Source organism: Argentina silus (genome assembly GCF_951799395.1).
Source record: "Argentina silus genome assembly, chromosome: 11".
Taxonomy (NCBI): Eukaryota; Metazoa; Chordata; class Actinopteri; order Argentiniformes; family Argentinidae; genus Argentina; species Argentina silus.
This window is the reverse complement of record NC_139665.1, coordinates 9,562,959-9,580,072: the sequence shown is the minus strand read 5'-3', so window position 1 is coordinate 9,580,072 and position 17,114 is coordinate 9,562,959. Positions and strand designations below refer to the sequence as shown.

General features: G+C 45.1%; 1 protein-coding gene across 1 annotated transcript in view; it reads left to right on the top strand.

The window, feature by feature from the left end:
* The window catches only part of glceb (glucuronic acid epimerase b), a 43,872-nt gene extending 32,274 nt beyond the window's left edge, over nucleotides 1-11,598 (top strand). The window contains exons 4-6 of the mRNA XM_083680397.1: nucleotides 3,745-3,990; nucleotides 6,484-6,776; nucleotides 6,998-11,598. Coding sequence (XP_083536523.1) covers nucleotides 3,745-3,990; nucleotides 6,484-6,776; nucleotides 6,998-7,729 — 1,271 coding nt within the window. The 3' untranslated portion in view covers nucleotides 7,730-11,598. The remainder of the gene's footprint in view (nucleotides 1-3,744; nucleotides 3,991-6,483; nucleotides 6,777-6,997) is intronic.
* Nucleotides 11,599-17,114: the final 5,516 nt, after the last annotated feature.

Below are 17,114 nucleotides of genomic sequence, written 5' to 3'. Positions count from 1 at the left end.
TTAGGGGTGAAACTAGCTCTCCATTAATTAGACAGTCACGGCTAGAGCGAAACCCAGGGTTTCACACACGGTTTGGGAACGTTTCTTCCTGATGTGCCCTGGTATCCATGGAAAAGTGATTTAGCAGGCCCCTCATTTGCACTAAACATGGAGCAGTCTTTCATCTGGGTGACTCTGCTTCAGTCCTTCCTCAACACACACACACACACACACACACACACACACTTATTGCTTTTGCATCCACAGAGAGAATTGGGCATGAGGAACTGGGTCAAAGTGGAGGTGTCAAGTGGCATTCATTTATTTCTATTTTCCTATTCAAAAGAGTCAGAGGCCCTCTATCACAGAGAATTATATGGAGCACGAAAATACAATAATACTTGAAAGTGTGTTGTGCATGTTCTATAGCTTAGCTAACTTCTGGCCTAGGCAATTATCAGAAGGGAGGAAAGTAGAAAAGATGGCTTCATTTTTAGACTTTAATCAGGGAGCGGGTATCAGGCCAAGGCGTGCTAAGTTGGATATAATGAACCATAAGATTAAGTTATAGCAGGAGCCTATTATTAGTTGAGAGAACTAATCTTCTCCACATAACAGCCCCTCAAGTTGAGATCTCTCTCTTTCTATCTCACTCCCTACTGACTGTCTGATCTCTACTACACACACACACAAACACACACACACAGTCTTTCTCGCTTATACACGCACACACACTATTTCTCTCTCTCTCATACATATTCTCAAACACACACACACACACACACACACACACACATTTCTTGCATGATGGATAAGGCTCTTCATCCTTTTTAGGATGAAGAGCCTCATCCGTCATGGAGGGTGTGTGTGTGTGTGTGTGTGTGTGTACGTGCCCGTGCGCGTGGGGGAACTGTGAATAGAATCTAGGCCAGGCACTCTCGCGCCAAAGCCTTCATTTAACTCCTGGAGTGGGTCGAGGGGAGCTATCCCCCTGCCACAGTGCTTAGCGCTGCACTAGTGGTGCAACACGGCCTCTAGAGTAAAATGTAGTACCCTCTTATTACATCCAAGCCTGGCTCACTTCATCCATAGCCTAGTGTAAGTGGGCCCACTGGTGTACTAAACAAGGCCAGGGAGAGAGAGAGAGAACTTGTGCTGTAGTGCGGGATAGCCTCGAGAAGTGTGTCTTGGCCCAAGTCTAAGACCCACTTCTGTAGGCAGAGTGAAGACCCACTTCAACAGGATTAAGGCCTAGTTGTGAAGGGTGAAGACTCCGTTCTGTAGGCTGACCCACTTTGTCTGATTCTGCAAAAATACCTGGTGGGCATACAATGTAAAAGGACACAAGGAGAGAAAGCCACTTTAGACTGCCCGGGATGCATCCTTTGACCACTGTATCTAAAGCAGGCTAAACCCTTCTAGGCTAGCTCAAGCCTTAGCTGCTAGCTAGGCGCTAATATGCTTTTGAATGCAGAGTAAGCACCCCCTCTTAACCCTATAGGCTAGCTCTAGCCGTGGCTGCTCGCTGGGTGCTAATATGCTTTTCATATCTAGTGGGGTGGGTAGTGCTGCTGTCGCTGTCTCCAGCTCTTTAGGTAAACTATCGACTCATCAGGATGAGGCCCGGCCCAAGCTATTTCTGGATGGGAGAGAGCAGCTTTGCCTCCGGAGCCGTTGGAAATAGATTAGCTAGAATTTCACCGCACCACTGTCTCCCGACTTACTTACTTTGTGACTTGTGATTGCCGAGGGCTTTCCGGGGGGGGGGGGGGGGGGGGGTGCTTCTGTCTTTGTTTCTAAAATAGTCTGCCTCTCGCTCTTACTTTGTCTCCCTCACTTTGTCTCTCGCTCTTTCTGTCTCTCTCTGTCGTCATCATCATTATCTCTCTTTCTCTCTCTGCCTCTGTCTCTGCCTCTGTCTCTCTGTCTCTCTCTGTCTGCACAATATTTTCACTCTTTCTGCCCTACTTATATCTCTCTCTCTCCCTGTTTCTATCTATATCCTCCAGGCCATCACACTCTGTCTCCATTTTATCTCTGTCTCAATCTCTCACGCTCTCTCCCTCTATCTCTTCCTGCCCTGTCTTCTCCTTGCCCAGCTGTCTCTAATTCAATATTTAACCAAGCTTTATTGGCACGACAGTAGTAAGTCACACAGTTGACAACACGATATATAGCACGTACATGTTGAATACAAACATCAATAAATTGTTAATGCAAACAAATGATACCAAGCAATTCAACAAGAACAGACATTAGAAAATCTATTATTAACAACAACTTACAACCCCGAAAGATGGTTTAGAATGTAATCTTTGTGAAGATAAAAGATAGAGAATGTCCAGTGGCTGTTCCCTAAACAGCATCTCAAGCTATGAGGCAACAAGGCTTCAACTGGAATGGTCCTCATCACGACCAGGATCAGGCTTCATGTAGCTGCTTTTAAAATGACTAAACGGACAGAATGCAGTGCGTCTTAACTGATGTAGTTCAATGAGGTTTTCTGGACATAACAAAGGGGGTCCCACAAGGATCGATTCTTGGTCAGGTTCTTTTTACTATTTACATGAACAGTATTGGATTATCTGTAAATAATTGTAACCTGCATTCATATGCTGATGACGCTGTTCTATATGCTATTGCCCCCACGATTGACCAGGCTCTGTCTGAGCTACAGTACAGTCTAGGGTTGCAACACTTAGTCGACTTAGTCGATTATTTAGATTATGTAAATTCATCAATTTGCATATTGATGATCAACGAGTTGTTGTTATTAATTTTTTTATAAATTGCAATTCCTTTTACATATAACTGGTTCTGGTCCATCAGTCTTTCACCCCCTCCTACTAATTCAAAATACAATACTTTATTCTATCCGAAAGTGCAGCCCGTCCAACTGATGATCAATTTAATTCTTTCAGCATTTAGCTGAAGATACATAAGACACAAAAAGCTAAGATTTAAGGTGGGCTTCTTTTATAGGAATAGATCTTGCCAGAAAGCGGATTGTGCAGTCAACCTTCATGCCAGTGCTTGATTATGATGATATCATCTATCAAATGCAGCAGCCACTACTCTTAAATCTTTGGATGCCATCTACCATAGCGCCCTTCGCTTTATACAGGTGATAGTTTTAATACTCATCATTGCATACTTTATCAAAATGTTGGCTGGACCTCGTTAAAGTCCCGTAGATCTCTTCATTATTTCCTTTTTGTGTAAACTCCCAGCTTCCCTAACCTCATTATTGAAATTCAAGAACATAAATTACCTAACTCGTTCTCACAGTTGAGGTTCCTCGGGATTCCGCCAAATGAGTAAATCCGCTTTTAGTTATGGTGCACCTCACTTCTGGAACAGTCTACAAAAAAAACATTACAGTTGATTGTTCTAGTGCCGCTCAGGCAATTTAGAGTGTTGATTGTTTCTCTTGATATATTGTGGTTTTATATGATTGTTGATTTCTGTATTTAACTGGGTTGTCTTTTTTATGTGCTGTTTTGTAATTTCATAGATATTGTGAACAGGGTGCACCTGTGTGTAAAGTGTGTGTCTTATGTTTAAGAAATTGCACATGCAAAAAAAACGGTTTTACAAGCAATAAAGCAGTAATTGGAATTCCAAAAGGTTATGGCCTCTCCCTATCTCCATCTCCCTTTCTTATTAATTCTGTTATTGAGGGTAGTATTGTATGACTGCAATGCCAATCAGAGACAGAAACAAGAAATATGACTAATTATAATAACCCCCCCCCTTCTCCCCCAGGTGTTCCCCTGTCTACTCAGTGGGGTCCTCAAGGCTACTTCTACGCCATCCAGATCGCCCAGTTCGGTCTGAGCCACTACAGTAAGAACCTGACGGAGCGCCCGCCCCATGTCGAGGTGTACGACACGGCCGAGGAACGGGACAGCCGCGCCCCCAGCGGGCCGTGGACTGTGCCCAAGGGCTGCAGCCTCGCCCGGGCCCACGACAAGGCGCGCGCCACCTCTGTACGCCAGTTCAACGCCCCAGGTAATGAGACTAGATGTGTTTATACTGAAAACAGTATGCACAGTGGGGGAGGGGAGGGGAGGGGGGGTGGAGAACACAGGAAGATGTGTTTAACTGCATTGTAAAGTAGATGATAAAGGTCTGTTGTATTCCTCCACTTCCGATCATCTTTCTCTCTGAGGTTCTCACCGGTTTATGTACAGTGTTTTCTTTTTTTTCTAAGACTTCGAACATTTCGTCATTCGCGCTCTCTCTCTCTCTCTCTCTCTCACTCTCTCTCTCTCTCTCTCTCTCTCTCACTGACCCCTTTCATCTCCATTCATTATTCTCATCCCTCCACTCTCCTCTACTCAGTCTCTCTCTCCGCTCTGCGTCTTTGAGACCACCAGCACCATTTCCACCATTAGAATGTATTATTAATCCCCTCCAGACTAGTCTCACATGTGTTTGACACCATTTCTCATTCCATTCCATGCATTACAATGAGCCTGTCCTCCGGTTTCTACCTCCACCAGCCTCCCCTGGCCTCTATGTTTATATTCTCCTTATCTGGGTCCAGACAGCAGCTCTCAATGGCCCCTCCAGTGTCTGGCAACAGCATCAATGTCTACTCCTCATTGTAAAAGCCTCCATATCCCCACAGACAGAAATGCACTTCCCACTATCCCATATAGATCCAATTGTGGATGCAACTACATGCAAAAAAATTATAATAAAAAAGTAGTCACTACCGTATGTCTCTAAATTTTCATTCACCACGCGGCGCCTTGTTTCTTGGCGCCAATATCCATAATAATCAAGTAATGCAGTTTCTCTCTCTGCCATATTGATCCCTATTAGAACTACTGTAGCAGGCCACCTCGATACGGAAACCATGCAATAATTGCTGTCACCAGCTTAGCGCTGTGTGTGTGTGTGTGTGTGTGTGTGTGTGTGTCTGTGTCTGTGTCTGTGTCTGTGTGTGTGTGTGTGTGTGTCTGTGTGTGTGTGTGTGTGTCTCTGTGTCTGTGTGCGCATGCATGCGTGCGCGTGCATACATGCATGCGTGTGTGTGTTCACTCATGCTTTCGCGTCGGTCTTGTCGAGCATCATCTCTTGTCTCAGCCCAAGTGATAAGCAGCAGAGAGCCGAGTGGAGGAGAGGAGATGGGATCTGGTCTGTATTCCCTGCCCATCCTTTATTGATGGCTGAGTAATCACAGGGCCACAGTACAAATCCACTTACTCTCAGGATTGCCTTAAGTAATGGATTTATGAGTGCATTAAAGAGCCATAGCAACCAAGGCCCTGGCAGACTGACTGTCTCTCTCTCTCTCTCTGTCTCTCTCTCTCTCTCTCTCTCCCTCCCTCTCTCTCTCTCTCTGTCTCTCTCTCTCTGTCTCTCTCTCCCTCCCTCCCTCTGTCTCTCTCTCTCTGTCTCTCTCTCTCTGTCTCTCTCTCCCTCCCTCCCTCTCTCTCTCTCTCTCTCTCTTTGTCTCTCTCTCACTCTCTCTCTCTCCCTCGCTCTCTCTCTACCGGCTCACTTTCACTTGTTCACTGCTTTCAGGAACTGCCTAAGAGGGCATTCAGAAAGCTATCCTTCTGTCCGTCCTCTCTGTCTCTGTCTCTGTCTCTCTCTCTCACTCACTCACTCCCGGTCTCCTTTTGACCGCTGAAGCATCGACTTGAGTGTTTTTTCGTAATGCAGTGTGGACTAAGTGGGGAGGACAGAGGGGCCGGGGGGGGGTTAAGAAGCTGACGAGCCCCAACAGTTTGGGATATGTTCAGACTACGCAGCACTCTATTTCAGTAGAGGGTGAATAGGTTTATGTTAGAGTGATGAAAGCGAGGGATTTAAGATTTCCAGGTGGTTGTCAAATTGTCTATTCTATGAGGGCTGCTCGTGGAGGTGCTGTTGCAGATATCAGACCGCAGCTCCCCTGAGGGTAGATAAAGTGTCTGTGTGTCTGTGTGTGTCTCTGTGTCTGTGTCTGTGTGTGTGTGTGTGTGTCTCTGTGTCTGTGTCTGTGTCTGTGTCTGTGTGTGTGTGAGTGTGTGTGTGTACGTGTACGTGTACGTATGTCCTTAGGATCTTTTGCCAAGCAGTGCCTCCTCTTTTCTCCTCACCTCTCTCCTTCTTCTCCCTCTCCTCTCTTCTTCTCTCCCTCTCCTCTCTCCTTCTTCTCTCCCTCTCCTCTCTCCTTCTTCTCCCTCTCCTCTCTTCTTCTCTCCCTCTCCTCTCTCCTTCTTCTCTCCCTCTCCTCTCTTCTTCTCTCCCTCTCCTCTCTCCTTCTTCTCCCTCTCCTCTCTTCTTCTCTCCCTCTCCTCTCTTCTTCTCTCCCTCTCCTCTCTCCTTCTTCTCCCTCTCCTCTCTCCTTCTTCTCCCTCTCCTCTCTTCTTCTCTCCCTCTCCTCTCTCCTTCTTCTCCCTCTCCTCTCGTCACCTGGAGAGGCACGGTTAGTGTTCGTCTATGAGTGAGTGAGTCGTTTATAAACCCCTTTGTGTTCATTGTCTTGTTTCCCTCCCGCCCCCACAGAGAGCTCCGACGGCGTGTCCCTCCCCCTGGGCAACTCCAAGGACTTCATCATCTCCTTCGACCTCCGTTTCACCTCCAACGGCAGCGTGTCTGTCGTCCTGGAGACCACGGAGAAGGGCGCGCCCTTCGTCATCCACTACGTGACCACCACCCAGCTCATTGCGTTTAAGGACCGCGACATCACGTACGGGATCGGGCCGCGGAGCTCCTGGACCACGGTCACCAGGGACCTGCTGACGGACCTGAGGAAGGGAGTGGGTCTGTCCAACACCAAGGCCGTCAAAGCCACCAAGGTTGCTCAACCTGTCTACCCTAACCCTTTACTTTGTATACTTTACTTAGTTTACTATTCATAATCCAATCTGCTGGCGACTAGTGTTTGGTCAGATAATGTTTACTATGCCCAAGGGTACACAGGGCTTACTAATACATTATTATTGACACAATGCAATGAATTTTAAAATATATCGATGTAGTTTTGTTGGTCATTTCAGTTCCCCCTGTTGTTTTCTAGATCATGCCTCGACGAGTGGTCCGCCTGACGCTCCGCGGTCGCGGCTCCATCGACAACGTCACCATCTCCACCACGGCCCACACCGCCGCCTTCTTCGCCGCCAGCGATTGGCTGCTGCGCAACCAGGACGAGCGGGGCGGCTGGCCGATCATGGTCATCCGCAAGCTGGGGGAGGGCTTCCGTCCGCTGGAGCCCGGCTGGTACTCTGCCATGGCTCAGGGCCAGGCCATGTCAACGCTGGTGAGGGCTTACCTCCTCACCAAGGACCAGGCCTACCTCAGCGCCGCGCTCCGCGCCACCGCCCCCTACAGGCTGCCGTCCGAACAGCACGGCGTCAAAGCGGTGTTCATGAACAAGTACGACTGGTACGAGGAGTACCCGACCACGCCGAGCTCCTTCGTTCTCAACGGCTTCGTCTACTCTCTGATCGGTCTGTACGACCTGGCGGAGACCGCGGGGGAGAAGCTGGGCCGGGACGCCGGGCAGCTGTTCAGTCGAGGAATGGAGTCGCTAAAAGCCATGCTTCCCCTGTACGACACGGGGTCGGGCAGCATCTACGACCTGCGCCACTACATGCTGGGCATGGCGCCCAACCTGGCGCGCTGGGACTACCACACCACCCACATCAACCAACTGCAGCTGCTGGCTTCCATAGACAACGCGCCCATCTTCAGAGACGTGGTGAAGAGATGGAAGAGCTACCTGAAGGGGGGCCGCGCCAAGCACAACTAGGGGACGTACAACACAGAAAGAACACGTAGCGTGTGGTGTTTGTACGGGGGGGGGGATATGTAGGAAGGAGCACAAGGAATAACGGAACAACAGTCGATACTCGGAAACACTTGAGATCTGGGATGGATTAGATTAGATTGGGTTGTGGTGGGTGGGGGTGCGGTAGGGTACTTTTGGATGGCGTGCGTGCGTGGTTGTGCAGTTGTGCTTAGAGGAGGGATTTCGGGAGCTTTCAGTCAATTGCAGTTTTCAAGCGTTCAGACTCCAGCGTTCAGAGTGTCTCAGAGTACACTGAGCTCTGTTGCAGTCTTGGGTAAGGTTTTATTTTTACAACAGTAATTGTAGCTCTGGTCTTTCCCGAGCAAGCAGTTGTAATTAAGTAGAAACGTAGCTTCAGGGAGTGTGTTTGTGTACGGAAAGAAGAAAATATGTGGCTCTTACCAATTCAACGCATCAGGATTGCTAAGGAAATCTTGAGTGGGTTTGTTGAATAGCCTTGTTTCATCATCCACACTGTTAAGTCTCTCTTCCAATAGTATTTTTTTACTTCTTCACCCCAGTGTTTTGAATAGCATACAGAACCCATGCTGTAAATAATAGATAGAAATGATATAAATTATTTGGAGGAGAGACTTTAAAAAAAAAAAAAAAAAAAGGATCATCAAATGTTTATAAACATTTCTAAGTTATGTATTTTGAATCAGGTTTTCCCCGGACCAGTTTTCGCTCTAAAAACTCCCTAATTTGCATTGCTTTCAACAAAGAGTTGTTTCGAACTTACCAAATGTTAGGTCTACTTGTTGCTCTATGAAATTAGATCTAGTAGTCTCTGACATTCCAGACAAGGAATCTCCATCGTTGACTACCAATAGCTGCCCAGTGTCAGTTGTCACCCTGTCCTGAAGTAGAAGACACCCTCGTAGCACAGATCTAGGATCAGCTTGTCATACCCTGATCCTAATAACATTAAAACACATCATTACGATTCATGCAAAATATATCTTCTCATCCCCGCCCCCCCCCCCCCCTCCTCCCCCCCCCCCCTCTACAGAGAGCTTCCCTATCGGTCTCATAGCCAAACCACCTCTCCACAACCTCACTCAGCCTGGAGATGAAGCCTATACATAAAACTCCTGCCCAGGGGCGCCTGAGTGTTGTGGCACCACGGTTTGTAGCCTGTTTCAGCTGAGCGATGGAGGCAGCATCCTCCTAAACTCTGACCACCACCGGCTCCCATTAAAGGTCCCCTGGGGTTAACCCCTCATCATGTTTTACTGAGCTGGAGAGATGCTTTAGATAGCCTTTATCCACATATTTTCCAGAATTTCTTCCCTGGTTATCTAATGATTATCTTTCACTAATTGAGGTGGAGTGATTTATTTGCTTGTCACAATTTTTATAGAGCTGGAAACCCCTGTGTGTGTGTGTGTGCGTGTGTGTGTGTGTGTGTGTGTGTGTGGGTGCGGTGTGTACATGTGCATGTGGGTGGATGAGTGGGCAGATTGGGTGTTATGTTGTCAAGGAACACTATGTCAACATCTTTAGTTTCCAACAACATCGCTGCTGGGCTTATTGTTGAAGGCTGTCCTAATTCTTGGCACAGAGAGCTGGCGAACACAGCTAGCTAATGACAGTCAGTGGGCTGTTTTCCCCATCACTTGTATGCGTGGGCTTAGCCTGGTTAATCTGTAGGCTGGTCTATTGACAGGTGAATGAGAGTGGAGAAGGCTGTGAAGCCACCTCTAATTTAGACGGTTAATAGTCCTGAGAGCTCAGTGCTGCCTGTGAGGGATGAGTCAGTGTTGGCTTGCTTGCTGGTAAACAAAATGGTGCATCCCAATTCTCAACCCTTTTTATTTTATTTTTGACTAAAGTAGGCACTTGTGCACTCGCCCACATGGATTTAAAAATAATAAACATGTTTGGGGATACGGTGGACACCTGCCTCGAGCCAATGTGAGACAAAACGATGAACGGTCCTTATTGAAGTTGTACTGTTCAAAGTGTTCTACAAGGTGAGTCTTGTGTGAGCGACATGTTTATTTTTTTCAGTCAGAGAAAATTGTTGGTTTACCATGATTTGACAGGGAGGGTGCAGCAAGACGGTCATATTCAGTCTCATCCTTATGAATCCACCTGTACTGTCTGACCTCATCCACTGCTACAACCCGTGACCTCTTATTTCCTGTTCTGGAGGCCTGTCTTGGCTGCTGAGACATGACACTGCATTCAGTCAAATTATTATTGGTGAGGAGGGACATGGCCATGCATTTAGATCCTGTTATCAGAATTTCCCACCGTAATTGTTTTATCATTTCCTAGCTATGACATATTCTTTTCTCATGAATACTACTATGCATATTTCATACTTGCCATTTGTCGGGACTAAGAGTGAAGTACATTCTTCAAAGGGAAATTGGGCAGTTTCCAATAGGGACTGTCTCGAGAGCTTCATTTTGTTCATACCAAAGTCTTTGAAGTTGGGGTTTGTTTGAGCTGTTTATTGTTTTTCGGTGTATTTTTTGTGTGCTTATTTTCCATGGAACATGTCTTTGCATCCATCGTGAGCTGGAGATGTCACCAGAAGACAAGCGGAAAGGCTAAATCTGTGTCTGCCTTTCCTCCTTCTAAGATAACTGAGGGAAATTAACTGCCTTTTTGACAAATGTTTTTTCCGTTTTTTGAAATGTAGATTCTATAGAGTAGAGTGGTTAAAGAACAGTATAGAGAACAGGAGATGTGTAAAATCTGCTGTATAAGGGGATGTGTGCAACTGTACAACTTGCGTTTAGCCTTCAGTAATATTTCAAAGGGAAAATAGGCTCATACATAACTGCAAATTTTCCTATTCCATATTTTTCTACCAGCTTATTGTTTGCATTTGTTTAGATTATGGAAGCCTTTAGGGTCAGCTGTTCTGTATGAGAGTAAAGCACAGAAGCACAACCGCTGTATTAAATGTCATCAATTGATATATTTCTGTTCAGTTTGTTTAACTTTATTATTTTTCTGGACAATATGCAACGCCTTCCTTTTGAAAGCTGCTATTGTTGTTCACTGTGTAATGGATGGTATTGTATGATCTTTTTATTTTTCTCCTTTCAACTTGATTATTTTTCCACTGTCCTGTAAATTGACATGTGTGGATCGAGCCACATGTGACTTTATGCAATAAAATGTTTTACTGGGTCCCTGCCGTGGAGGGGTGAGGGAACCCAGAGTGGTTGTACAGACTTTGCAATTTAAGCACAATGTGCACATGCTAACATTTTTTATGCAGAGGAAAAAAGTGTTTATATAAAAGAAGATTAAATCTTTGTGCTTAAAGGGATGCTCTACCCAAAAAACATGCATTCCTGGTTTGGCCCTGGCCTTGGCTGTAGTTGATTAGCCCAGAAGGTTTTTAGCTACATATTATGCTTTATTATATACAGAGTAATCGTATTATCGGCCCCATTCATTCTGGAAATATATCCAAAACACATTGCAGACCCTCTAATCCAACTCATAATATGACATAATCCCTCTCTAAAGACTTTGTCTGTATTATTGTTTTGTTTTTGTAGTCACTTTAATCTGCATAATAAGTGGATGGCAGGCAATCTTCAGAAGGGGATTCTGTCATAATATTAGTTGGTGTCTACAAAGTGTTTTGGACATATTTCTAGAATGAATGTGTCCCTATGGGGCCCCATAATATGACTACTCAGTATCAAAGGGAGACAAATATGTAGCTGAACTCTTTCTGGGCCAATCAACTACAGCCAAGGTCAGGGCCAAACCAGGAAGAACATGTTTTTTAGGTGGAGCATCCCTTTAAAATTGCTTTTTAAAGTTGTAAAATAAAGGCATTTTTCTTAAAAAGTTGAGATCCAGTGATTTCTGTCTTCATTCATACTACATATCAGTAGATTATAAACACAGTTTGTTTCTTTAAGGGAGTTGCTTTAGTTCAAAATATGAAGTAGATCGAGTCTCAGCGTGATTGTCCATGCCCTCTACACACACACACACACACACACACACACACACTCTTGGCCCAATGGTCTGAGCCTGGAAAGGACAATGGACTAATTGGGTTTGGTGCCCTCTGTGAGGAGTGTTAGCCTGGGAATGAGAAGGCCTGAGAGGAGTGGATTGGAGCAGGAATGGTATTGAGGGAGAGATGAAGATACAGTTAGGTTCATGATCACACATCCCTTCTTTAGAAACATCATTTCCAACAAAACCTTTGCTTAGCACTGGGTCTTCCACTGACACTTCTCTGTTGGCACTATTGTACTAAATAAGGCTGTTATGCCACTGTCTATCTGGCAGCAGTGTCAGTGGGGGGGATAGAGAAGGAGTGGGAGAGGGAGCTCCTGAGCTGCTTACCCACCATTAATTATGAAGCAGACAGGGCCAGGTAGCATCTGCCAGACATCCCTCATAGGGAGATACACACCGCCCCGCCAACAGAGGCACCCATGCCAGCCAGCCTCCCCCTAACAGCCCGCAATATCTGTTCTCCAACCCACTACCACCTACCAACCTTCAGTCACAAACAAAGACACAAGAACAACCCTGCCAACAATAATACCAGGGCATCACAGCCTGCCTCCTACTAAGAGCCCTTACCTACAACCCACTACCACCTACTAACCTTCAGTCACAACATGCCCCTGCCAACCAAGACGCCTGAGCACCATAGCAAATTGCTAATTTGAAGGTAAAATGTTAGTAAACGCTATTCACCACCAAATTACTAAGTTGTGTTTCAGAGAATTTATCCAGGGGCTTTCATAATGCATGCACTATGTGGGAAGCTTCTTTGAGGTTATGCTGATGATACACAAACACTCATCTTTCAAGACTGTTTAGCTTGCAGGGGAGGGTGTGCACTGGCCTTAGGCAACCTTACAGATTTTCTTATCAACAGTTTATGGAGGAGGCTTTGCACCAAGGTTTCTCTTAACCACAGCAGTGGTTACGAAATGATGGGTTGGGACCTCCTGGTTGAGGTTATAGTCTGACGTACAGTGCCCTGCATAAGTAATGGGACAGTGAAGCATTATTTGTTCTTTTTTGCTCTTCCTAGATCTACATACTAGTTTTACCATTCAGATTTAAACAAAATAAAAAATAAAAACATTATACATAGTCCCACTATTTCAGGGCACCAAAAAGTAATGGAACAGATTCATATAATGTCCAAATTAAACACTCATGTTTAGGATTTGGTCGACATGCAATATGTGCCTGAAGTCTGCGACCCATTGACCTCACCAGACGCTGGGTATCTATCTGCTCTGCCAGGCCTGTACTGCAGCCATCTTCAGTTGTTGTTTGTTTTTAGGTCTTTTGCCTAAAACCTTATCATCAGGAAATGAAATGCCTCTTCAATTGGATTTAAATCTGAAGATTGACTTGGCCAGTCAAGAACTTTCCACTTTTTTTTAGGATAACTAGAGAGATAGATAGATAGATAGATAGATAGATAGATAGATAGGTACTTTATTGGTCTGGTAGCTGAGCAGGGCTGGAGGAGCTGGGAGGAGGAGAAGGAGAAGGAGGACAGCGTGGAGAGTTGTTGGTGGAGCTGGGGGGAGGGAGACAATGAGCCCCCCTGAGTCAAACCTGTTGAAGAACTGGTTCAACTCGTTGGCCCTGTCCAGATCTCCAGCCACTTGCAGGTCATTAGCCTGCTTGTAGCCGGTGATCTTCCTCACGCTGCTCCACACCTCTCTTGTGTTATTGTCCTGCAGACTGTCCTACATCTTCCACCTGTAGGTGTCCCTGCTCTCCTTCAGATTCTCCTTGAGCTTCCTCTGCACCCGATTCAGTTCTTCCTCGTCACCAGACCTAAAGGCTCTTTTCTTGTCTTTGAGGAGGGACTTTAGATCACTTGTAATCCAAGGCTTGTTTTGGGAAAACACTGCACCCTCCTGGTAGGTACGGTGTTCTCCACGCAGAAGTTAATGTAGTCCGAGATGCAATGTGAAAGACCATCAATGTCTTCCCCATGTGACTCACAGAGAACTTCCCAGTCCGTTGTCTCAAAACAGTCCTGCAGAGCCTCAGAGTGCTGCTGGACTATAGGCTCATAAATGGGCTTGAGGTGGACTAGGTTGTGGTCCGATCGGCCCGGGGAGGGGGGGGGGAGTGCTGTAGAGATGTAGGTGTCTTCACATTAGCATTAGCAACAGGTCCAGTGTTTTGTTCTCCCTAGTGGGGTACTTCACAAACTGGGAGAACGTTGCCAGTGTTTTTGTCAGGGTGACATGGTTAAAATGGTTAGCACCTTGGTTAGCAATAGTGGTTTGCACCTTGCAGTAAAGCCTCCGTAGTTTGACTGGTGGCGTATTCTGCGGATGGTAGACTCTAGACACATTCGTCCTACCTCCTGGAGAGTGTTGCTGATCAGTAGAACATGGGCTTTTCTTAATTATGGTGAGCATTCTTCGGTCATCCACAATAGTAGTCTTCCTTGGCCTACCAGCCTGTTTACGATTGCTGAGTGCTTTTGTTTCTTTTTAATGATGTTCCAAACTGTTGAATTTGGCAAGCCCCAGGTTTTGGCTATGTTTCAAAATCTTCTGCCTAATAATGGCTTCCTCTTTGGTCCTCATGTTCACAGACATCAGAAGCAGACTCCAAAGGCAAATGCAAAGCCTAGAATACTGGACGTTGACAGCTCTCTTATGTTTGCACAAATAATGTGACAGAACACACCTGCCTAATCAGAAACCCCAGTAAAGGGGTGATTACGTTTGGTGCCCTGAAATAGGTGGACGAAGTAATTTCTAAATGGTAATAACAATATGTACACAAATAACATGAAATAAAAGCTGAGAATCTTTACTATAACATATTAATTGTTGATTTCAAGTCCAACATTTTGGAGTATACAGCCAAACATATTGCTTTACAACTATCACACATTATTAGGCCTATGGGTGCATTATGAGAATCCAAGCCTGTAGTGTTTCTATTTGAAAACACTGACATCTCGTGGTCGTAGAAGGAAGTTATGCACACTCAGGATCAATGCAAAAAGTATGCTGTGATGAAGGTCATGCAACCGAAAGCTTAGCTCAATACATTGAATTTTTGTATTGATCGTGAGTGTGCAGGGACTTCCTATGACAGTGTTTCTCTTCATCTCCTGCAACTCAGCTACCATCAGGTGTACGGCAAACCTCTCTAAGATACCGAGACATTGCAGACATATGCCTCAAATCCTGGCAACTATCACAGAGCCGTAGATGCATAACTGGCACATGCTGTCAGTTGTCAGAGTGGAGAGAAGTGGGGAGAAGTGACTTTGTTGACTTGCCAAGAGCGCAGAAGAGATTCTTACTGTCTAGAGATTCTCCTCTACCTCCTACCTTCTGGCAGCAGGTACAGCTCAATGGCATCATATGAGATGTATATCTCCCTCCCTAGTGATCTCCTTTACACGTGTCACCATAATTACAGGTGTTAACATCTGTGGACGTGATAGGCTAATATAACACGGCAATCCGGTATACATCTAATCCCCCAATTAGGGAAGACAGAAAGAGGGAGTTCCAGTACATGCTGTTTAACTGTATTTTCAAGGAGTCATCTATTGATGTAGTAAGCTACTGTCTACTCACTACATGTTTCCAAAAGAAAACAAAAAAAAGACTTAGCATTTCTCCTTTATTGGGATAGAGACAGTAGAGATTGACAGGAAGGATGGGTGAGAGAGAAGAGGGATGACATGCAAGATATGTCGAGGGTTGGAATCGAACCAGGAACCTTGCGATTACGTGGTAAGCGCATTACTTAGGAAAAAAAAAAAAAAAAAACTATTATTCCAGCCCTTGAATTTCACATTTCCCTACTATTTCTTCCCTTACTGTTTCCTGTCTGTCTATAGTTGTAAACTGTCTCTATGAATATCTAAATATGTAACAATGTGAGCAGCATTGCTGTCAACATCAGTGGGAATTTACAGTCAACCTCATGTCTTCTAACAGCTGTTCATGACAGTTCAGCCCAGGTGTACCTCCAACAGAGTGTTATTATCTGAAGAAACAGCTTTGTATGACTCAGAGTCAGTCCTTACTTGAAGTGTATATGACTAATCTGTGATGACAGCCTTATATTGGTCTATGTACTGTATACTATCACTGTCACTACTATTTGACTTCTATTTTAGTCTGCTCAGTTATTCAGCTACTAGATTCATTTTTCTTTCTTCACCTAGGACAGACACCAAGCACTTAAATATTATTGTTGTGCTCCTTTAACTGCATTTTCTGTCTCCACTAACTCTTGAGGTGTGACACCCTGAGCCACTCAAACAGGCCTTTGTTTACATTTCAGTCTTTGAAGTCTGACATGGTGTTTGATGGTTGACATATTAACAAAGTAGTACAATGAGGGAATGCAGTATCACAGACCTGCCTGGCAAACACCTCATGTCAGGGGCGCATCTCAATTGCCTAGATTGGATTCCTCCCCCTCCTCTCCTTTCACTCATCTGCACTGACCTGAGAACATAGGTTTGGTAAAGCCAACATGGTGGATGTTAATTGGAAAGTTACTTTCTCCAGTGCAGCTAGTTTACATCAGTGTAGATAAAGGAGAGTATACAAGGAGAGAGGAGCCCTCTTAAGAGTATTACAACATGGCCTGGTTCTCTTGTCTCATCTATGTTGTCTGTGTTGTCTGTGTTGCTCTGGAGCTGTAGTGGGTGATGTCACACTGGTCTTAACCCCCTGAGAGAGAGGGCAATGAGGTCCCTGGGTACCCCCCCCTAACAGTGCAAAGTGCCAGCCCAATCACAAACCTGGTATCACAGTACTTAGCACTGAACTGTTGCCCCTGCTTAACAACACGGTTTATCCATGGCGTCTTTGATGGTGCATACTTCTACCTTTTGAATAATGCAAAGTGCTTTAATTTGTGGGGATACATGTATGTAGCAGAGATGTTGATTGGTCAAGGGACTGTTTCTTTAAGAAGTGAAATATCAGCCTCAATTTCATTTGAGTAATTCTATGTTTTGAAATACTGTATGTAGTACTAGAAGTAATTGTTTTCATGACAACCATCTTACATGGCTTTAATACTATATAGTATGCCATGTAAAAGGAACACAATAGGTTATCAGTTTGACCAAGCATACTTACTATCGATGAACTGATATTACAGCCTTTTGTTATGGAACTGCATACAAGATAAGGCACTCCTACTGTGTGACCTGGGATGGCATCGATTTGTACGTGTTTCTGAAAAGTATTCATTGGCCTCAGTTGTTCCCCTTGTTGACTTTGTACAGGTTCTAGTTTCTGAGATTTGTAATTAACTGCCCTTTCTTGGCCAAGGCAAACATGACCTGCTTTTTTCTAACACCTCTCACCAAAACACACCA